Here is a 22,717-nt window from a genome sequence, read left to right as displayed (position 1 = left end):
CTTTGTCTTTGCAAAAGTCACAGAACTTGGCTCCACCAGTTCCAGCTACAGTAATGCTGAATGGGTCTTGTGTTGGTGCAATGACTAAGTTATTTTTGCTTGGAGTAAGTTCAATAGAAATTTTTCCTGCCCAGTTTGGCAAGTATCTTAAAAACCTGAAGATGAGGAAAGATGACAAAGGAACTCTAAGTTTCAGTTTTACTTTAGTGGCAGCAGTTCCATCTGAACCAGAAAGGTTAACATAAACTCCTGGAACGTTAGGGTCAAGTCTTCTTATTTTCTCAATATTTGCATACTGGTCTGTTTGTTCTCTAGCTTGTGGTTGTACTGAGTTTCTCAAAGCGAACCATTCATAGTTTGCCCATGTTACTGTTTGAACTAAGTCAGAGTTAGAATATATCTTATATCCCATGAAAACTTCTGGAGCATATTGGTATCCGACATAGAAAATTCCATTGCAACCTTTCTTGTCAGACAACTTGGCAGAAGGTTTTATTTCAATGTCTTGTTCCACGTATAAGAATGAGTTGTCAATAGAAATAATATGAAACCTGTCGCAAGCAATATCTACTGTTGTTGAAGAACCTTCTCCAAACTCACCTACGTTTCCATAAGAAACAGCAGTTGTATATTCGTAAGTTCCAGGAACTATTTCTGACCTTCTAATGGCATTGTCGCATTCGTTATACCATTCGGAAACATTTCCGTTCATGGCATCCAAAACTGTTGGCGTTATATTCTGAGCGGCGTACATTTCATATGGGTAAAAATATAGAATAGTTGGATTTATATATCATAATAGAACCCACTCGTACCAAGCTTTACTTTCTTCCTGACTGAGTTTTTAACTCTTCTTTTTCCTTCATTGCCACTACTTTCACTAGATGAAGTTACTTCTTCACTACTTTCACTTTGTTCTACTCTTCTTCTTTTGTGTCGCTTTTGGTAACTTGCCCTCTGCTTTAAGTTGTTGCATCTTTGCCTCATGTTCACCTAGTATGTTGTAAATTTCCCATGTCCTTTTTGCCTTTGGGCTCTGGTCGCCCATCTCAGGTAACCTATATCCTAGAAAGATTTTGTCATAGTTTGTATTTGAGTCTTCGCGTATTGTTTGCATGACTCTTTCCTGAGTTTCCGGTTCAAGCTCTTCAAACAGAGCTTGTCCATATGGAATAAGCTCGTTTCCAAATATATGTTTTTGTAGCCATTCTGGTTTTCTTTCCATGTTACCAACAATATCTTTTGTGAATGGGAAAGCTTTTACCCAATGTTTCAGTCTTGCGTCATTTATTTCTGTAGTTGGTTTTATTTTGTCAAGGAACATGTTTTTCAATACTAACATTTCATTTGGTACTGTCCATTTGAGTTTTCTTAAATATTCATCCCTTCTCGGTTCATTGTCTGCAAAGTAAGTTTTTATGACATTTTGCAAACTTTCGTTTGCAAGGTCATGTACAATAGGTTCTCTTCCTTCTATCTCCCTAACTTTCTTTCTAAACTCTTCACCAAATATACCATCTTTATGGTTCTGTGTAGTTCTTTGAGATAAATGTTTTAGAACGTCAGGTGTTATATTTCCATCAGCCATGTTCATTTCATACTGGTTCAAAATATCTGCATCTTTCATATCTTTCAATGGCATTAAAGCCGCGCTGAAAATACCAGCTATATCTGGTTCACCATTCACTTCCATTGCGTCTACAACTTCTTGGAATTGTGGTTGTAAGTTTATGAACCACCTATCCGGATTAGCTTTATGACCCCATCTCATTGTAGTTCCATAGTCTGCAGAAACAAAAGTAGGTTTGTTTCCATATTGGTTAGGTTCTGAATGAACTTTAAACAATGTTTCATTTCTATATGTTTTGTTGAAATTTAACCTTTTATTTTCACCGAGTTCAGCCAAAGATTGAACGTTATATGGTCGTAAGTAAAAAGGATTGTTGTATTTGCGTACGCTTTCTTTCAGTTCTTCCATTCTATGCTGAATATTTTCATCTGATGTTGGAGTCTTTTGTATGTCGGCGAACATTTTTCGATATTCTTCTACTATGTCAGCCGAATTTTTCTTAGACTCTTGGAAAGATTCCATATTCTCCGCATACTCTTGTTGAGGGTCAAGATTTTTCGGCTGTTCCAAATCTTCATCTAGTTCTGTGAAGTTAGTTTCCAAAGGAGGGACTTGTTCGTTTCCTTCAGGCTCTTCTAGCTGTTGTTGCTGAACTATTTCTTCCATGTCTGGTTGTATCTGAACTTCTTCCTGTGGAGTTTCTTGTACCTCATCTGCTGGCATTTCATATATTCCGAGACCGTTTTTAACAAGTTCCCTATTTAAGCCATCCGCATTCATAACCCTTTCTTCTTTCGTTCCGTCTCTATTTTTTACGCGTTTCATGAAGATAGTTGAATTATCATTTATCTCTGACACCAAATATCTCGGAGTAAATTCAGTCATGTCATTTGGATGATATGCTATTAAATCATATCCCTTAGCGAGCTTGTATTTTCCAGGTTTGAAATTATATCCCATTTGGTGCTGAACCATAAAGCTAAATAGGTTCTGGTCAGTATTTCCTTCCTTGAACTTTCTAATAGCTTCTTTATATCTGTCACTAAAGTCAAGAGTATCTGGGTAACCATAATTTTCCTTAAGCATTTTTAAGAATTCTTGGTTTCCTTGTTCTCTACTTCTTTTATGTCCTTGCTCTGTTTGTGGTTGCTGTGCAGTGTTTTGAACTGTTGGTTGTGGTGCAGTGTTTTGAACTGTTGGTTGTGGTGCAGTGTTTTGAACTGTTGGTTGCTGTGTTGGTTTTGGTGCATGCCTGTGTCTGTGTCCATGTGACGATGTAAATGTTTTAGGTAGTCCTGGTGCAGGTGCTTCTCTTGGAGGGTTTGGTGGTATATAAGTTCCACTAGCTAGTATATAAGTTCCACCAGCTGGTATATAAGTTCCACCAGCTGGCACATATGTTCCATCTGCAGCATAATGTCCTACCTGACTTTTCGTTCTTAAGAAAGCATTTACTAGGTCTGTTTTGGTCTGTTGTAACTCTTTTTCTTGACTTTCCACAACAGTTGCTCTAACGGCGTCATAGGCACTTTGAACTGCCTGTCTCGTTGCTGCATCTGTTATTTTCGTCATATTTTGTGCTACTTCTCTTAACTCTTTGTCGAAACCTTCAGACTTCAGTTTCTTTCCAGATGAGAAGTCGTTCACTAGTTTCACCTTACTATGAAGAGCTTCGAAGGCGTTCTTAAAGTCAGCATTCATTAAAGCTTCATTTGAACTGTCTTCATCCGCTTGTATTTTTGTCCTTATTGACCTATAAGTTGGGCTGCTTTAGCGTTGGCTTGGGCATCTAACCAGTCATTATTAGCTTTTATATATTCTGCGCTTTTCATTGCCTTTGCATGGCTGCGTCGTTATTTTTACTTTCTTGTGCTAAGTTTTCATACTGTACGGTTTGGTTTTGCAACTGTAAAAGTTTTTCTGCCTTTACATTTGCTTCAACTTCTTTTTTATACTCATCGCTATCCATATATGTCTTCAGGGCTTTTTTGTTTTATTTCTTCATCTTTCAGTACTTTATATTGAGTAGTATGGTTTTTCAAATTTATAACATCTTGTTCCATTTTTGCTACTTCTGCTGCTTTTTCTGACACTTTTTTCGCATATTCCTCTGTACTTAGTTCTTTCAGTTGTTCTTCTTTCTTCTTTTTCTCTACGTTTAACTCATTGAGTTTCTTTGTGTGTCTGTCATATTCTAGTTTCTTTTCGTTTTCACTTATTTGTTTCTGTATGTCTATGTTTGACTTTTTGACATCTGTTATTTGATTTTTGAGTGAACTCAAATTCATTTGACTTTGAGGGTTATAAGCTGTTCCGTCTGCAGCTCCACCATAGCCTGCCATTTTCGCTAAAAGTGCCGCTCTTAAACCTCCACTCTGTGCACCAATAACTCGGTTTAAAAGCATAGGGTTGCTTGACATTTGTTGCAACATAGTGGGGTCATTCATAATTTGTTGTTGCAACTGTTGTTGTGGTGTCAGTTTTACTATTGGATGTTTCAATGCTCCCTTCCTCTTACGTATATTCTTACGTAGCTTACGTGGCATTTTAAGTGAAGTTAAAAAGCGGTTTTTGACGGTTGTTTGTATGACACTTTTTGTTCAGCACAAAAAACTACTCGGTCAAAGTGTTGTCAGTTTTGTAAAATAACCGTCCGATCTTGTTTTAAAATGGAGAAAAGGCTTCTCAAAGTATACTTCCTTGGAACGCCCGTAACTTTTCCTGTAGCGACGTTAGGCCCTTACTTGTCCGGACAAAGTTATACTAAACTTTTTATGGGCTAGAGGGCACGAAGTGCCTGGAAGGCCATCCCAAGAAAAAAAAAAAACTTCATTATACTAAACATCTTCGGGGCTAGAGGGCACGAAGTGCCTGGAAGCCCCACTACTTTTTTTTTTTTTTTTTTTCACTTACGCCCATCTTACTTTGATTCAAATTTTTGGCAACGGGTGTAAAGGGCCATTGAAAAATAACCTTAAACATCTGAATTGAAGGCCGTGTCATAGGGGCGTAAGTGCACCCTTAAAGTTGAAGTAATTCCAACTTGAAATTTACAATCTTGAAATCAAAGTTGGTCAAGATATCAAACACCAGAACTTTGAATTTTAGCTCATTCAATTGAATATAAATTGATTTTTATGTATTTTTACCTCATGTTCAAGTTAATCACAAAAAGATCACGAACATATCAAAATAAGATTTTGATCATCCAAGGAAAGATGTAGTATTTCATAGTCCATGTGAGTGTTCCATGCCAACGAAAAACGACAATTCAGGTCCATGTGCATGCAAGATTCGCGAAGGAGAACTCATTGAATGATATTAATTATGAATTATGTTGAGATATTTTAATTCTTTCGAGAAATAATAACAAATGATTGAAGCAACAAAAATGAAGATTTTTGAAGAATTTTTTCTTTCTGTTGAAATATATGATTTCATTTTCTTCTTCATTCTTTGATTTAGGAATATCAAATTCACATGATAAATTTGGAAATTCTATTTCGATTTGATTTGGTTCGTTGTTTGTGAAATAAACTTCTCCTTCTATTTTAGGATTACTTTCATCAATGTAACATCCATCAATTGTCATATTACCTGAAGAATCAAAAGCAAAATAATAATTTCTACCTGTGTTATTGATGAAACTACAATTAACTACATGAATACATGCATCTGTAGAACTTATTATTACATGTAAATTGTTACTTAAGTAGTTACATGACTTAATCAATAATGTTTCTGATGAATCATAAAAATAAGCAAAATAACTAGTATATGGCCATGTATCAGTAATATTACTAAATGTGGAAAATGATGCTCTAGATGAAGAATTAAAGTATCCTATGTCAAATAAACTATTACTATATATATTAGTATAAGAAATATTTATAGAATTTATTTCAATTTCTCTTTTTTTTAGATGAATATTTCCTTCTTTATTTTTATATAAATTTCCGCTTTCAGAAATAGAAGAATTTAATATTTTATTCTTATATTTAGCAATATTACTGATATCAACAAAACAATACATCCATGAATTAGCAGAATTAGAATTTAAACTACAAATTCGATTTTGGACACATTCGCCTTCTGTGGAGAAGTATAAACTTCCTCCTTCTCCTATGGTATTGGAGCAGTTATAAAAATCAGTATCTTCAATAAGAGTTTTCGTTGTATCTTTCAAAGTCTTAAAGTTAATGGCACCTTCTGTGAGTAATGTGCCAAAATTACAAAAGCTGATATAATAATTCTGATCTTCTGAACTAAGTTTTTGGCTTTTCGAAGAGTAATTTGTTCCTTGTTCTGAATTTTGGAAAAACTCTGTCCATTCTTGATGGAATTCTCGAATTGTACCCTCCTTTTATCATTTCAAATCGGCTGTTGATTTGTTGAAGTAATGAAACTAAAATCGTTCTTCGACTCGAAACTAGATAAGGGAAGTAAAAATGTAAAGTTCAGAATTTTTTCGGTTTATGTTATAAGAATTCAATTTTGAATATGTTACATTATTTTTTAATGGCATCCACTGTGCATAAGGTGTTCGCTCTAGGATACTTAGAATGCAAAAGCTATCCGCAGCTAATAGGTATAATTCAAAAGATCAAGTAATACTTTGTATTCGATTATAGCTTTCTATTCTTATGATATAAGGGTAATGTTTTCATTAGTTTGTATTCATCAGAAGCTTCAAAATGCTTTACAAAGATTAGATAATTCCCTGAAATCGGACTTTATTTTGATTTTTTGGAATAGACGCAAGCATGTGAAACTAAAGCGTTTGAAAAATTAAAGAAATCTTTTCCAAAATCCTTAACATCATTTTGTCACTTTTATCCAATGAGTATCCCACTCAAATACTCAATTCCGTCATCATCTTATCAAATAATATGTCCTGGAAAGAGTACAAGTGTTCCATTTAAGTCAAATACGAAAGTCGAAACACGAATCTCTTTAGTTTCAGACAATTCTTTCGAAACAACAGAAATCGCACCGAAATCACCAAAGCAACAAACCCTAAGCCGAATTTCCAAAAGTAATTTAAGCCAAACACAAAATGATTCCTCAATTTCAAAGCAACGATCTTCAAAAATAATATTAACAGACAAGTTTAAAATTTATACAGAATCTTTCTCAATCATTGGAGCAGAGCTTAATTTCTACGAGAAATACATGAAAAATATGGTCGTCGAAGAGGAAGAAGAATATAATGAAGAAGAGCAAGAAATGGAAGAAGATATTGCCAATGAGGAGGAAGGAAACAATGAATTACCAGAGAATGATGGATCAGATAAGGAAAATTTGCAAGAAAATAATAATACGGAAAATAAAGAAAAAGAAAATCAGAATTCTGAAGAGGAAGAACAAAAAGAAGGCGAAAATACGAATAAATCATTAAACAATGATCACAAATCTCAAGATAATGACAAAAAATCAAATAATGAGGAAAAGGAAGTTCAGAAGGAGGCCAAAACTGATACTCCTGACAAAAAAGAAGAGGAAGATCAAAAGGAAGACAACAAAGATACTCAACAAGAAAAATTAGAAAATAAGAACGTAAGAAATGATCAAAAAGTAGAATCTGGTCAAAAGAACCAAAATTCAATTCCGAAAAGTGAAAAAACTAATGACTCGGTAAAATCTAATCAAAGTGATGCAGTGTCACTTTTGCAAAACGATAAAAAAGACGAGGAAGCCAAAAAAGAATCAAATATTGACGGAAAAGATCTAGAAGAGGAGGAAGAAGATGATGTAGATATCAACAGTGAAGAAAATAAAAAACTTATTGACCAGATTTTGAATTCAATGAAATATTTAGAGGATTCTGAAGAAGAAAAAGGAGAAGGTCTTCCTGAAATAGCTAATAATGAGGAGGAATCGATTCCACAGATCAAAGAAAATTCATCAGATAAATTTATCTTCCCTGACCAAGATGTAAATGACGATATTGTTACAGATTATAATATAGTTTTCGGAGAGGAAGAATCCGATACAAATAAAGAGAAAACTGATACAAAATTGTAAAAATTCCTCAGATCCATTGTTAGAATAATGTATTCTATTATGAGTAAACTTTTTATACGATATATGCTTGTAATGCTTTATATTCAATAATATTTTTCTTATGAAATTTCTAATCTAAGTACAGATCATGAAAACTTGATATTTCTTAATGAAAATTAATGCATAGTTATTCAAATATCACTTCATTTCTAATATCTCCGCATTTTCAAAATTATTCTCGATAAAATGGTAATATATATTCTATTTTCTGGGTATTTATCTAACATAAAAACAACATTATATTTAATTGTATTGTTCTCATTGATATCTTACGCAAATAAGAAAAATCGAAAAATTATGTTAAAAATATGGCAATACATCATTTGTTTGCAATATACCTATCTACCTTATAAACAACATTATGTCATATTGCATTATGTTCATTGACTTCTTTCTCATATATGAAAAATTGAATAATTATTAAACGAAAACGCTTTAAAAGATTAAAAAAAATGGCATGTACACATTATTAAGCGGATAGTAATTCTTCCAAGTAATTAGAACACTTAGCTGCTCCGCATTCGTAAGCTGATTGTAAAAGATCTAATTTAACTTTCAATCCAAGCTCGACAGCTTTCTTTAAAGAATCAACTGGATCTTTCTTCATCAATTCTGGTCTTAAACCATCGAAATTTCCTTTGATTTTCGTAAACATCCATTCAAAACATTTCGGAGCGTTGTGTATGTACGAAAACTCGAAGAATATATCAACGTTTTTTACAATGAAATCCGATTTAATTTCAAAAAGTGCTGCTAAATTATCTGTCAAAATAATTGATTTAAGGACCTTTTCTTCAGAAACTTTGCTATCCTTAAGAATATTTGCATATAATGCAATCAATTATGGTTCTTCAGGCAAGAATTTGGAAATCGGGTACGTAGGTACTTGTGTAATTGTTATGTCATTTGTTAATGAATGAAACATATCTGTAATATATTTTATTGTCGTAAGGTAACGCTTAACTCTTTCTTTCTTGCCAACTAAGAACCAAAAGTGAATAAAAGTAAGGCCAAATCTATCTAATTGACCAAATGGATCTTTGATTAATCTCAGATTATGAGCAAATTGCAAAAATTTGTCAATAACATCTTCGTTTGGATTGTATATAAGATAAAAAACGTAACTTCGGTTAAATTCATCGAGTTTATAAGGATTTGAATTGATCATGCCTCTTAGTAAGTCTTTGTCTTTATTTTGAGAAGCGACATAATGGGAAGCTGGAAAATTGTGGAAGCCACCAACATCTTGAAAATTTGGATTACTTACAGTATAAGCTATATAAACACTATTTGGTCCACCTAATAATACATAATGTCTAGGTGTAAAACCATGTTCATCAACACCACTTATATTTCGAAATGATATATTTTTGTATTCGTTAACATATGAAGGGACTTCGATTTTTCCCAGGTTAAATTGAAACATTGGAGTCGGATTGCTTTTGGTAACTGTAGCACCAAATGTTCCAAATGGAACAATAGGTTCATCCATTTCGGAATTTTTGTGCAACGTTATTTTTCCCTCAATTTTGTGAATGTGTAATAATTTATGTGTGACACATTTTGTCCACTGTACTGATTAAATGAGTAACATAACAAAAAAAAATGAAAATATCAAAAAAATATCATTTTTATTGAATATTTTTATTTTTTCTCCCAATAAAAAGCAAAATTTTGAAAATTTAAATAGTAAATTATACACCAATAATGTTGCATGCTAAGATCAGTCATAATGTAAACCTCTCAATTTTATTGTCGTGGGAAGTATCTCAATTCCTTCAAAAAAATTGAAAAACTATTTAATTTTAAAAATATAATACTTTTAATTAGTTAATTAATTGGAGATATTTTTTAAAAATCACTTTTGATAATACTTTTGAGAACTTTAATTAAAAAAATATATTCAAAAATATCCAGGATATCAAGAGGGAATTGTTCCTTATGAGGTATATAGTTATGATGTATACCTCATAAGGAACAATTCCCTCCTTAAAATCGTAGACATTTTTATACTTATTAATCAACCATTCAAAATCATATTCCTCTGAAAAGTTATTTTATTAAAAATTTAGAATTTTAATAAAATAGAGTTTGAATTTCATACAATACCTATATATTTTCAATAATGGAATTTGAAAACCATTCTCAAAAGTTCTCAGAAAACCTTTTTTTCATTAATTTTAAGAAATCTGAGTATTAAATTAAGTGATAAATTCGTTTGACACTACTTTAATTTTTAAATTCAAAAAATTATATGTGCTTCTTAAAATGACTCAAAAAAATTTTATTATAAAATAATATATAATATTAAAAATCCCACAACATTTTTTTACTTTACATAATCGTACTTCCTCGACGATTAATTTCCACTCAATTTCTATCGTTGACCGAACTTAGCATGAATTACCTATATTGAAAAGAAGAAGCTTCAACAAGAAAGAGCTCAACAACAACCACATAAAGTGGCAAATTATTCGGCACCTTCGGAAGAGGCAATTCTCAAAAGACGACAGGATGAAGAATACGCAAGGGAGGTCGAAAAACAACTAGAACTACAAAAGAACGATAAAGATTTATCAGGTGACAAAACAACTGAAACCAATAGTTTTACTGGAATAGAATTAGATCCAGAACCAGATAAAGGCGTTACATTAATGATTCGTTTACCATCTCAGAGAATTATGAGAAAATTTGACCCTGAGAAGGATGGAACACAGATTATGCTTTGGGTTTCCCTCGAATTGGCCAAAATTGGTCAGAAATACGCTTTTAAACTACAATTACCAACAGGAAAAGAGCTTGATTATACAAAAACTCTATCTGAACAAGGTATAACCAGTAACACTATTCTAAATTTAATCTAATGTTTGTAAATGCTTATATTCTTACTACAATTCTTCATTTTGTATAAATTGATTTTTTTGAATAAAAATAATATGGTTTATATGATATAAACAATGTCAACATGTGGTGAGCAACCTTAGAAACATAATCAATATGATTATTTCCTCTGATATCTGTTATCAATGATTTTGTATTTTAAATCATGGAGTTCAAACTCCCATAAAGAAATATATTATTTGTTACATGCCATGATGTACATTTAATATATTATCTTCATGATTTAATATTTTTAACCGTAAACCATTTGAGAGCATTTTAATCGTCGAATTTTCCAAATGACCCAAACAAGTCCAATTTCATTTGAAGAGTGGGTTGGCCTCCATCAGAGTATATTCAATGCGCATGGTTTTCCAATTGGAAAATTAGGAGGCCAACTATATGATTTTTTACTTAGTTACAAAGAAGATAACACAAAAGACTTTGATATCAAGAATGATGGATATCCAAAGCTTGTTTACGCACCTAAAGGAAAGCGTCAGTCATTGACACCAGAATCAGGCTTATTTGTAATTGAACATGTCTGGTCTGATGATCCATCAACATTTTACGATACTTATCGCAAAGATGAAAAATTACGTAATGAGCTTGCTCCTTTCATGGTCGAAAAACCGAAATATAAGACGAATAATGTTGATGATCGCTTGAAATTTGTCGAATTTAACAGATTAGACCTTTCTAACTGCGAAATCAAGTCATTAAAGGATCTTAATCTCGATACAAAGTTCCCACAGCTTGAGTCTATCGAACTAAATGGTATTAAAACACTCGAATTAAATGATTTGATTTCATCACTTGAAAAAATCACAACTATCAAAGCTATTAACGTCTTAGGAACACCAATAGAAGATAAAGAACAAGAAATACTCGCTAAATTCCCACAGCTCGAAGTAATCAACAGAAAATTTACAGATAATTATACAAAATGGGCCCTAATGTATATTACAAACGCAAGAAAGGCCGAAGATGTAGCTACAATCAACATCCGCAACTGCCAAATCCAAAATTTCAAAGGCGAAGAGTTCAAATTTTTCAAAAATGCTCTTAGAATCGATATTCGTGGCAACAGTGCTGATTTCTCGAATCTAAAAGACTACATTCCCTCCTTACTTTCCATCAAACATGATGAAAACCAGAAAATTTCCGGAGATTTTGTTTTTGACAATGGAAAAGATAAAGAATCAGGAGACGAAGACCTCATAATACCAGACCGTATCTGGGACCACATGCAATGCACGGGCGCAGATTGGTGTCTTCCTTCAGCAAAAGGACTTGCGATTAATCATAAGCTCGAATGCAACTTTTGCGCCATGCCAGCTGGTTCACCGCACTTAGGAAAGACCTTCTTTGTCTTCTGGCCAATCAAACAAGTCTCTTCCGGTGACGAAGTCACATCAAATTTATTTATTTACACTCCTTTCATAGAAGAAAGCGAAATCAAGGCCATTCCACCTCCTAAGCCCATGAAGTCCTTCAGATCCAAGTTCCATTCGACGGTTACCAGTAAAAGGCCAATTAAAGCTTGTATCGAGTACAAAGCCTTCATAGAGAACCTCCATTCCGACAAATTCGTGGTCACTGACGATCCAAGTGAAGCAGACCTTATATGGCTTACTTCGAGACACGAAAGAGATTTCGAAAAAATTTACGCTACAAAGACGTTGCTCAACCAAATAGAGGGTGAGAACTGCCTTACAGTTAAGGATTTATTATACCTTACCTGCAGGGAGTACATGGGCGACGTTCCGTGGCTTCCGGAAACATTTGTAATGTCAGATGCGAATGACATCGCGCGATTCCTCAAAAAGCACAAGGAACTCAAAGAACATTCGGAGAGCTGCGCGTTCATCGTCAAGGCGTTCAACCAAACACGAGCTGCCCAAATGTTGGTAACTGAATCTGCCTCAGAGATCTTGAAACATAGTTCAAACCAATATAGGATTGCTCAGAGGTATATTTGGAACCCTCTTAATATATTCGGATGCAAATTTGACTTAAGATTTATTGTTTTACTTAAATCTATCAAACCATTCGAATTATTCTGCTACAAAGTGTTCTGGCCGAGATTGGCGCCTAAGAAATGGTCCCTTGACGACCTTTCTGACTACGAAAGACACTTTACAGTTATGAATTACAAAGCTCCGACAAAAGTTACTCATAAAACATGGGTTGATTTCGTTGAACAGTTCGCTGTTGAGAACAAGGATGTTAAGTGGGATGATGTACTCCAAAACATCTACAAATGCATGAGAGACATGTTCCTCTGCTGCTGCCAGAAAATGGTTCAATCGCCTTACACAAAGGGAATGTACGGTGTTGATTTGATGATCACGAAAGATTACCAACCAGTAATTCTCGAGTGTAACTTCCAACCTGACTGCAAGAGAGCTTGCAACTTGTGTCCCACATTTGTTGATGATGTGTTCGAGGTTTTGTTCACTGATCAGCCTGTGACAAACCAAAATGTTGCTCAGATACCTTTAGAATAGAATAAATAGAATTTATAAATAAATGATTTTTTTATGAGTTTGAAAATCAGATGTTTTTATAATAACTTTCACTTCAATTTCCCACATCCTTAAGGGCTCACTTCCTTAGTTTATTTTTCTCTATGATAGAATTGACATTTTTATGAATAAACTTAAATATAGCATTAATGATCATATTCTTTCTTTTCATTGTTTCAAAATCTAAAAAAGTTCTCTAGAAAAAGACTCAGGGTGTAAATAACGTATTTTTTTTGTTAACTATAAAGCGCTGATCCCTTAAGGGTCCCCTCTACTCGCTACCTTTACGGCCGTGAATTGTTCAAATGTACTAATTATTTAGGAATGTCTTTGTGTATACCTTTCACATATTCAGATATAGTCAGAATACATTTATACAGGACAGTGATAGTATGCAATATTAAGAATCTGAGTTATGATTGCTTTGAAGAATATGTGAAGTGACTTAATAGACTCGAAACCTAATTAAAATTCATGATATAAAATTCCTGTGCTTTCTTGGGAGAGGCTACATATGAGGTATTATTATTGTCGTCTGGCAGTTTTAGTCGACAATGCAAATTTTCGAATTATAGCTTAGCACCATGATAAATAAGAACTTCTACTATTTCATTATTGTTCTTTTGAGATGCAACTTGAAGTGGAGTTCTCATATATTCATTTTTTGCATTGATATCTGCACCATGTGAAATTAAAAATTCAACCATTTCTTTATTGTTGTCTTCAACTGCAACATGAAGTGGAGTTCCAATTGTTGCATTTCTAAAATTGATATTTGCACCATGCAATATAAGAACCTCTACCACTACTTTACTGTTATTTTTAGCTGCAAGATGTAGCGGAGTTCCTATTATTGCATTACTAAAATCAATATTTGCACCAAGCGATATAAGGACCTCTACTACTTCTTTACTGTTATTTTTAGCTGCTAGATGAAGTGGGACTTCTCCCATTAATTTTTGAGCATTGACATTTGCACCATGCGCTATAAGAACTTTTGCTATTTCTTTACTGTTATTTTCAGCTGCAACATGAAGGGGAGTTTTACCAAAAAGATTTTTTGCATCGATATCAGCACCATGCAAAATAAGAACTTCTGCTATTTCTTTGCAGTCCAATAAGGCCGCATAATGGAGTGGAGTATCTCTTTGTTCATTTTTAGCATTGATGTTAGCACCATGCGAAATAAGAAATTCGACGATTTCTTTACTGTTAGATAACACTGCAAAATGAAGTGGAGTGCAATCTTTGTAATCTTTTGCATTAATTTTAGCACCAAGAGAAATAAAATATTTCCAAAGGGATAGAAGATGAAAAGTAGGTGAATAAACAAAGCATGTATTAATATTATTAGTTTGATCTAAATATATCAAAAATGCCTGAAGATTATTATACATCCTGCAATAATCTAAATTGATTTTAATATTGTATTCATTGATCAAAAATGAAACAAAATCAATGTTATGAGAAGCAATTGCATATCTCTTACATTCTTGAGATGGCTGTTGATATTTTAAGCACTCGCTTAAGATCTCTTGATTTCCGCCTAAAAATGAGAAATGAAGGCATTTTTGTGTTATTTTTGAGTGGAATTTTGTGATTAAGAATTTAAAACAATCAACAGATCCATAATAACAGCACAATTCAATATATGAATAACCATCTTCATTAGATGGATATAAATCGTTCTTTAGTTTTTTATTTTTATCAAATTCACATCTTTCGATACTTGAGATGAATAATTCTTTGTCATTATCCATAATTGCCTTGTATATTGTATTTGCTTCATGAATGTCTGATGAATAATTTTTAGTTTCGCATTCCTTGAATTTTCTTTTGTTAGTTTCTTGAAGAACTATTCCATATTCTTTATAAAAGAGATAATCAAAAACATAGTGAATGTTGACAATCTTATTTGGGCGATATTCATCAAAAATTTGTTTAGCAATTGCCAAAAATGACTTCATGAACCGTTTTTTATAAATTGAAATGAATGATATATCTGATATAATAAGATCTGGAGGATATTTGTTTGAATCTATGAGATGAACTTTGAGATTTTTATAAATTGTAGCTAATTGGTTTTCATCTTTTGTATTGAGCTGATATAATGAATCGAATGCATTACAATAATTTTTATAAGTATTTATCAATTCATTGTAATGAATTGGTGATGTTTCATCAAATGTCATCAAAATTTTGAAAATTTGTTATTCAATTTTGAGAGAAAGATGGATAAGTTTTCATATTTTATGTATAGTTTACAAATATCATCAAAATTTTGAAAAAAAGTGTGATTTGTAAACTATTCGATAAAATTTATGATACTATTTTGCAGCGTTTCTCACAACATTGAATTTACAGTAATATCTGCATTTTTTAAAAAATTGAGGCTTCGCCTCAATTTTTTTTAAATGATGGAAATTTTTTTATGCGATTGAAAATTACATATACTCATGTAATAGCTGTTCTTATTTTTTAAATTAGACTTATTCATAAAGACTTCGTTAATCATAAAAAAGTACCCTATTTATATACAATAATTTGGAAAAACCGTCAAAAGTATGAAAAGTCGTCATTTGAAAAAACCGGAAAAAGATGAACAATTTATTTGGAAATTCATATACCAAAATATGAAGATTTCTATTTCCATCTTGTTCATATTTTTTAATGACGACTTTTTTTGTCAAATTATTGCGTATACATGGGTACCATTTTTATGAATTCCAAAGTCTTAGTGAGTAAGTCTATTATTCTTTTATAGTTTGTCCAACAATCGATTTGTTCAGTGAATTGAAAGACCATCAGAATTGGAGTGATTACCTAACATATTTTCGACTGATATGAATTTTAATTGTGAATTGCTGCGATGATAGATGCAAACTGTGCTGATCAATGGTCTCCACAAAAGACAATAATCTTTGCACATCTTGTGTTACATTCATATTTGGTTTCTACTGATTTATTTGGAAATCGTTGAGATCCCTCGTAGAACTTCCTCAAAAGTTATTTCTCTCTTGGTATTTAAAAAGTTATATTGAGCATAGTTATAACAATGAAAATCTGAAATTAAATCATTGGATACATATATTTTTTAGCTCAAATTTGAATGATATATAAAATATTTAGAATTTGAGCTAAATAATAAAATATCATATCTACCAGAATCTTTCAATTAGGCTTTTCGGTTTTTAATTTAAAATAGCCCTTAGTAGATTTTGGTACTTCCATCTTCTAAGGTAATTAAAACTATATAATAGATTCTACATATAAATGACATTTTATACACTATCTAATTGGTTGCAGGATAGCTGCTCTACTCAATATACTTTGGATTTAATAAAAAAACTATACTTTCGAATTGTATTGCTTCTTTACCTATACATGTGCTTAACTCAAAAGGGAAGAGTATTTCATACCATCAAAATGCCACTTTTGTTTATTTCGTTAGTTTCCAAATTTTATCGAACATTAAATTAAAAAAATAAGATATAATTCCTTTTTGTTAAGTAAAAGCGCCTTTATCTTTCAAACGTATTCCAATTAGCTAGCAATTTTCTAAAATTTGATAAAAAAATCGTGTACCAGGCTCGTTACTTGGAGAATGTAGTCAACAGATAGATCACTTTATAATTCTTTTTGTTTCATCAAAACGAGAAGACTCCAGGGATTTTAACGGAAATTTTGTAAAGTTGGTGTAAAAATTCACTCGGCGTAAATTTATTTATTCATAAAGGAGATCCAAAAATAGTAACAATGTTTTAAATAACGTAAAATTTCTGCGGAATTTTTTCTTTCACAAAAAAATGTCCGATTTCTTTGTTCCTTTGCCACCTGATGCACCTCCTGAGCCTATTGGCACATATGTCACATCATCAGCGCGTATGAGTTCTCCAGGTCCAGGAGCATATACAACGCGCAAGGAAATTTCAGATGACATTCCAAAAATCAAGATCAAAGGCCGTTATGAAGAAAAACGCGATGTTAACAATGCTCCATATGTTGATATTAAGACAACAATTGGAACTGGCATCAAATGGACTATGAAAGGAAGAACTAAAATTAACGAACCAGAATCAACACCAGGTCCATACGATTACTCTAAACCATTAGGATCAGATTCACCAAAAGTCTACATTCACACTAAAACAGATCATGAACATCGCGAAATCACACCAGGTCCAGGCGAATACAAAGTTACATCAGATTTTGGTGATCCAAGGAAAGGTGCACGCTTCCATGGTCCAAGTGAGCGTTCCATGCCAACTAAAAACGACACTCCAGGTCCCGGTGCATACAAGATTCGTGAACCACAAACAGCACGAGGTGCTAGGATTGGTCAGAGAACATACAAAGATCAGGTTGAAGACACACCAGGTCCAGGCCAATACCAGACACCTCGTTTCTCCCCAAACAAGAACAAAGGTTACATCGGCCAAATCATTCGCGAAACAGTTGACATTACAGGTCCAGGACCAGCATCATACGACACACAGCGTAAAATACTTGCAAGTACTCCACGAATCTACATGCACGGACGTACAAAAGAACATGTTGACGTTACATCAGCTCCATATCAAGATACTCGGCCAAAATACTCCGGTCCTCGTTATTCCATGCGTTCTAGATATTATTCTCGTGATACAGAAACTACACCAGGTGTTGACTATTGTCCTCCAGAATTTGGTAAAGATCTTCCACCAGTTAAGATCACAGGAACAAGGCGAGAGAGATCAGTTGAAGTAACACCAGGTCCAGGTTCATATTATGTATCTAAAAGTTTCGGAAGTGACGCTATTAAATCTACTTTCCATGGTCCACGAACTCGAGGTATTTCTACAGCAGTTTCAGGATCGACACCATCACCTGCAGATTACTCGGTGAGTTTGAACGGTGTAAGACCTTCAAGTCCACGAATTTCAATTGGCAGGCGTTATCACAGCGAACAAATTAGCCAAGGTGGTGAATACGTCCAACTTCAGTCTACTCTTCGAGGTCCTAAGTTCACAATGAGACCACGCGCAACACTTGACGTATGTTACGGATAAATTTTTAATTTTATTTTTTTTATATTATAAACAATTGTTTTAATATTTTAACTTAACATAGTATTATTTAAATAATCATAGTTATACAATCTTATTCCATAATAAAATTAATCAAATTGTAACAAACAAATGAAAGAAATTATAAATGTATATAGTTTTGTAATAACAAAATCATCGTATGTCTATAAATGTTTCAAAAAATTAAATATTTTTGTGAAGTTAGATACCACAAGGATAGTACTTAAGAATCGGAGGTGTAGTTTGTATTTGCTTCTGTGGTGTTGAAGGAGTACTATATTTACCAGGATTGAACTTTGGAAGATCGAGTTTCTGATAATACATCGCTTTTTTAGGAGTAATATCTCTTTGCTCAATATCAGAAGAGATTTGACTCATCGATTCATTTAGTTTTCTTTCGTGTTGTTGAGAAAATTCTTGGCTAATTTTATCAATGTATTCAATTTGTCTTTTCATTTGTGTAACATGCTCGAAATAGTCTCTATACTTTAGCTTTTTGATGTAATCTTTTGTTGGAGTATAGCTTTTATTAATAGAAGTCGAATTCATTTCTTGTGCAAAATTTTAACGTCTTTTCATTTTTGAGAACCCATTGAATTTCATATTTGCTCTGTCAAAGTGAGATTAAATCTCAAAATATCAGTAATGGAGAATTATAATATCATTAATGGTTTTAAAAAAATAATACCATTATTAAAAAAAGTTCTTTTGCCAATCATTTCGATTTTCTGGAAAATTGCATGGATGTCAATCAGTAATAACTTCATGCAACCTAATTTAAGAGCACATCCTTCAGGCCTGAGTAATATTCGATTTAATTGAAGCTTTTTTATTAGTACACTTACCCTCATCTGCTTTTAATATATCAATTTCTGACAACTGGCTTGAATTATGATTGAAAATTAACACTTTTCATATGTTTTGTCAAGGGCGCAAAGCGACCCAAAATATCGGAAAAGTGTAATTCTCTAGTGTATGATTATTATTGCATTAAATACCGAATAGTATGCGAGAGCAATAAAATTTAAATGTCAGAATTAAAGGTCATGTCATATGAGTGTAAATATCAACATTATTAGACCTGAAATATTTATTTCAAAAATGAAAAATGATTTCAATCAAATGATATTTTTTACCAATACTCCACGTGCTCAGAGCAAATTAATGATAATTTAAGAATTTTTTTTAACTTTGCTTTTCTTTGAATTGGCCCAAAATATAATTTATGGTTCTTCTGAATTACTTTCGGCTGATATATTCTCATTTGATTTATCCATATCATCCAATGGATCTTCTCCTTCTTTAATCATTTGCAAAATTATATCATCTGCCTTACATGCCCAATAGCACCCATGAATCAGTCCCATAATAAGCATCGTGACAACAATTATTCCATAAATAGCTAATGCTTGTTCAGTAGCTCCTAAGTTAAAATTTTTACTAGCTGGCCTCTCATTGACTGATTTTTCTTTCACTTCTTTTAGAACTTTAATCAGTTCAAGTGATGCATTTTGATAATCAGCATAATTTTTTCTCTCTAGTTGAGTAAATTCTTCAACTTCTTCTAGTGTATGGAATCCTGGTGGAATAAAGAGACTTAAGTCTGGTGGAAAATGGTTATGCTCGTTAGAAGAAGATTCATGACCATATTCAGATTTGAATGTAAAATTATTAATAATTTCAGTTGCATTTTCTATAGTTATTGGAAATAGGAGCGAACAATCTCCATTAAATGTAGTAACATTATTATCAGCTATATTGAAAGAATTGTTATATGGATACAATATAATTTTTGGATCGGAACCATTTATAGTATATGTGTACTTGGATTCTGTGCCTTTTGGACTTAGATGATAAATAATTGTTTTCCTGACAGCAAGAAAATCTGCCCCATACTTAACATCATTAATTCTAATGCGGTAGGCGAAAAAGTCTTGTTTATCATCACTTTTTGTTGAGAAGTAAACTTTTGTTTCATGATCATCTAATACTATATCTTTTCCTGGGTGTATAAATTTGTTTAGCTTTGCGAAAGTCGGCATTTTTCCGTAATAAAATGATCTATAGATCGATGGTGGGTAAATGCCGAGAAATGTGAGGTTGCAAGTGGAAGAATGGCATTTATATGTAGTGTTATAATTTCTTGAAAAATCCTCTGGGAAAACTATAGAAAATGGTTTTGAATATTCTGTTCCGTTTACAATTGCTGAAAAATTACCAATTCCTGCAACTAAATGACTAAAGTTTGCATAAAAGACATCTTTCTTTGTGAAATCCAAATATTTGTATTCGGGGCTACCATACCTCATGTATTTCATGTCTTTATTATAAAAGGAATATCTATATTCTTCTAAAATTAAAGTAAACACAAGCATAATTGAAAATGAAAATTTGGCATAATTTTTTCAATTGGAAAAAATTAAATTTCTCGAAATTTGTATACAAAAACTTTTTAAAAAGTATTTGATTTAATTTCGAAAATCCCGATTTTCAAAAATTGAAGCTGAATTTTGAAAAGAAAAATATTCACTTATAAAAATTAATAAAGTCGTATAGAGATTTTCAAGTTATTTTTAGATAAATTCTTGCTATATGATGATTTATTTTGAAAAATAAATATTCGACCTATAAAAATTTATAAAGTCGTAAAAAAATTTTCAAGTTATTTTTAGATAAATTTGAGAGGATAATTTTCATATTAAAAAATTTAAATGGGTGACTTGACTATTGTGTCTTTAATCAACTCTTTCGTTACATATATTCAAAATATTGCAATTTCATTAGGGTTCTTCAAACTCCATCCTCCACATTGGCTCAAATTAACTGTTGATTTGATAATTCATTTTGTTACAACAATATTCGATTATTATAATACATTAACTCAATTAGATCAATCAACTAAACTCGTTGCAAATTGTATTATTTTTCCATTCGCAATATTATTTTTGGGTCAATTTTTTATGGGAGGAATGGGTATCATAAAAGGAATTTGGTTCATAATTGGAGGATTTGCATTTGGATTAGGAATAATAGATCTTGTCTTGTCAAAAGGAATATTAATAATTTGTCTAGGAGCTGGTGCTACTATTATAGTAACTGGAGTTTATCTTAAGTTATTTGGTTGTCATCTATCTGAAGAGCATATAGGATTCGAACACCTTCCAAGAAGTTGTTTTTTGGGTTTTTTGCATATAATTTTAGGCGGAATGTTTTTGACTTCTGGTGTTTTATTTTGTGGCATTATCAAAAAATTTTATTACTTGAAAGAAGAATTTTTCCCAACTGGTGCGATAATTCATTTCATTATTGCAGCATTCTTTTTTGTTTATGGAATCCTTCGGATGACAAAATGCGGTGCTAATACTATTACAAAAATCAAATACTTCTTAAGGGTGAATATCATGAAAGTCATCTTTATTATTTTAAATGCAATTTATTTGCCAATTTTCCAAACTATTTTGAATTCAATGATGACAATTAAAGATGTCTGCCCGGAAGGAACTAATCCATATTCCTATTATGGTATTGCATACTTTTCAAAGTACTTTTCTTGTATTGAAGTAGAAAACATTTCCCAAAGTAATAATGAAAAAAGGTTTAGATTTAATCTTGCAACAACAGCAAAAGATTGGTATATAAGTATGGCTGGTCCACTTCTTTTTTGTATCATTTTTAATACAATCTTTTATCCATTATTAGTCTATTTTATCATCAAATTCATGCATAATGAGGTTGGAGAAAAAATACACACTTATTCAAATGCAGGTGCAAGTTTATACAATGATTATTGTATAAAATTCAGGTACTGGCCACTTGCAAACTTATTTTATAAATTGGTTATTGCCACAATTCGAATAATAACGAATTATTATGTTCCTAAATTGATGCTATTATTATCATTTATATACCTTGGATATGGTGTTTTGATATTCTTCTTGAAACCATTCGAAAATAAGTTTAACAATTGGATTGAAATTGCAAACAATGGATTAAGTCTCATTTTCTCATTCTTACCTGTGGCTGCATCATTCGGGGCAAATGTTCCTCAAATTGTTATGACAATAATGAGTACAGTTGAAACCGCAATATCCATTGTGATATCAATAGTTGCTTTTATTCTTGATAGGAGAAGTAGTAAAAATGAGAAAAAAGCTTCAAAATGGGACGAACTAAATGCAAACGAGGTCATGGAAATAATTATTCTTAAGTACTTAATTGTTTATATGTATTTTGGAGCGTTAGCAGCAGGATTATTTTTCGGTTCAAAACTATTTCCAAGACGTAAAATTGGAAGAAATGATCTTGACCTAATTCCTACAAATACATGTGTTTTCCTTGAATACCAGACAGATATGGATTTCTTGGATACAAATAATTGCCTTCATCTTTCAGATATCAAAGATTCTATTGAGTATCTCTACTATATATTAAAATGATCGTTAATTATAAAATAGGATGATTATGAATATTTACTAAAGGTTCTAATTTTGGTTCTCTGAATTAATTTTTTAAGGGTGCATTTATAAGTTTATGGTACTATCATATTTCATATATAAATTCCAATTGAAAAATTAATTTCTGCTACAGTGTAAATACATCGAAAAAATTGA

At 32.1% G+C, this 22,717-nt stretch overlaps 9 protein-coding genes and 1 pseudogene across 10 annotated transcripts, besides 2 other annotated features; 4 read left to right on the top strand and 6 right to left on the bottom strand.

Moving 5' to 3' along the window:
* Positions 1–4,476: part of a mobile genetic element that runs on past the window's edge.
* On the bottom strand, positions 908–4,116 carry TVAGG3_0361410 (annotated as a pseudogene). Its single transcript has one exon. A coding segment is annotated over exon 1 (3,209 nt).
* Positions 4,477–4,591: a mobile genetic element.
* Positions 4,592–6,399: 1,808 nt separating this feature from the next.
* TVAGG3_0361380 (uncharacterized protein) lies at positions 6,400–7,753 on the top strand (the record flags this gene model as incomplete). The annotated part of the gene is made up of 1 exon (XM_001579844.1): positions 6,410–7,594. One exon carries the CDS (start codon positions 6,410–6,412, stop codon positions 7,592–7,594), a length of 1,185 nt encoding a protein of 394 aa, XP_001579894.1.
* A 349-nt stretch (positions 7,754–8,102) lies between these two features.
* TVAGG3_0361370 (uncharacterized protein) lies at positions 8,103–8,288 on the bottom strand (the record flags this gene model as incomplete). The annotated part of the gene is made up of 1 exon (XM_001579843.1): positions 8,103–8,288. One exon carries the CDS (start codon positions 8,286–8,288, stop codon positions 8,103–8,105), a length of 186 nt encoding a protein of 61 aa, XP_001579893.1.
* A 186-nt stretch (positions 8,289–8,474) lies between these two features.
* On the bottom strand, positions 8,475–9,125 carry TVAGG3_0361360 (uncharacterized protein; the record flags this gene model as incomplete). Its single annotated transcript, XM_001579842.1, has 1 exon — positions 8,475–9,125. One exon carries the CDS (start codon positions 9,123–9,125, stop codon positions 8,475–8,477), a length of 651 nt encoding a protein of 216 aa, XP_001579892.1.
* Positions 9,126–10,806: 1,681 nt separating this feature from the next.
* On the top strand, positions 10,807–13,023 carry TVAGG3_0361350 (tubulin--tyrosine ligase-like protein 12 family; the record flags this gene model as incomplete). Its single annotated transcript, XM_001579841.1, has 1 exon — positions 10,813–13,023. The coding sequence occupies one exon, from the start codon at positions 10,813–10,815 to the stop codon at positions 13,021–13,023; it is 2,211 nt and encodes a 736-aa protein (XP_001579891.1).
* A 587-nt stretch (positions 13,024–13,610) lies between these two features.
* TVAGG3_0361340 (ankyrin repeat and SOCS box-containing protein 4 family) lies at positions 13,611–15,233 on the bottom strand (the record flags this gene model as incomplete). Its single annotated transcript, XM_001579840.1, has 1 exon — positions 13,611–15,233. One exon carries the CDS (start codon positions 15,231–15,233, stop codon positions 13,611–13,613), a length of 1,623 nt encoding a protein of 540 aa, XP_001579890.1.
* Positions 15,234–16,763: 1,530 nt separating this feature from the next.
* On the top strand, positions 16,764–18,115 carry TVAGG3_0361330 (sperm-tail PG-rich repeat family; the record flags this gene model as incomplete). Its single annotated transcript, XM_001579839.1, has 1 exon — positions 16,848–18,089. The coding sequence occupies one exon, from the start codon at positions 16,848–16,850 to the stop codon at positions 18,087–18,089; it is 1,242 nt and encodes a 413-aa protein (XP_001579889.1).
* A 55-nt stretch (positions 18,116–18,170) lies between these two features.
* On the bottom strand, positions 18,171–18,698 carry TVAGG3_0361320 (uncharacterized protein; the record flags this gene model as incomplete). Its single annotated transcript, XM_001579838.1, has 1 exon — positions 18,309–18,656. One exon carries the CDS (start codon positions 18,654–18,656, stop codon positions 18,309–18,311), a length of 348 nt encoding a protein of 115 aa, XP_001579888.1.
* Positions 18,699–19,330: 632 nt separating this feature from the next.
* TVAGG3_0361310 (uncharacterized protein) lies at positions 19,331–20,482 on the bottom strand (the record flags this gene model as incomplete). The annotated part of the gene is made up of 1 exon (XM_001579837.2): positions 19,331–20,482. One exon carries the CDS (start codon positions 20,480–20,482, stop codon positions 19,331–19,333), a length of 1,152 nt encoding a protein of 383 aa, XP_001579887.2.
* A 336-nt stretch (positions 20,483–20,818) lies between these two features.
* TVAGG3_0361300 (uncharacterized protein) lies at positions 20,819–22,543 on the top strand (the record flags this gene model as incomplete). Its single annotated transcript, XM_001579836.1, has 1 exon — positions 20,819–22,543. One exon carries the CDS (start codon positions 20,819–20,821, stop codon positions 22,541–22,543), a length of 1,725 nt encoding a protein of 574 aa, XP_001579886.1.
* Between the last annotated feature and the right edge of the window lie 174 nt (positions 22,544–22,717).

This window comes from Trichomonas vaginalis, chromosome V (genome assembly GCF_026262505.1).
Source record: "Trichomonas vaginalis G3 chromosome V, whole genome shotgun sequence".
Classification (NCBI taxonomy): domain Eukaryota; phylum Parabasalia; order Trichomonadida; family Trichomonadidae; genus Trichomonas; species Trichomonas vaginalis.
The sequence above is the reverse complement of the archived record's forward strand: the minus strand, read 5'-3'. Positions and strand labels throughout refer to the sequence as shown.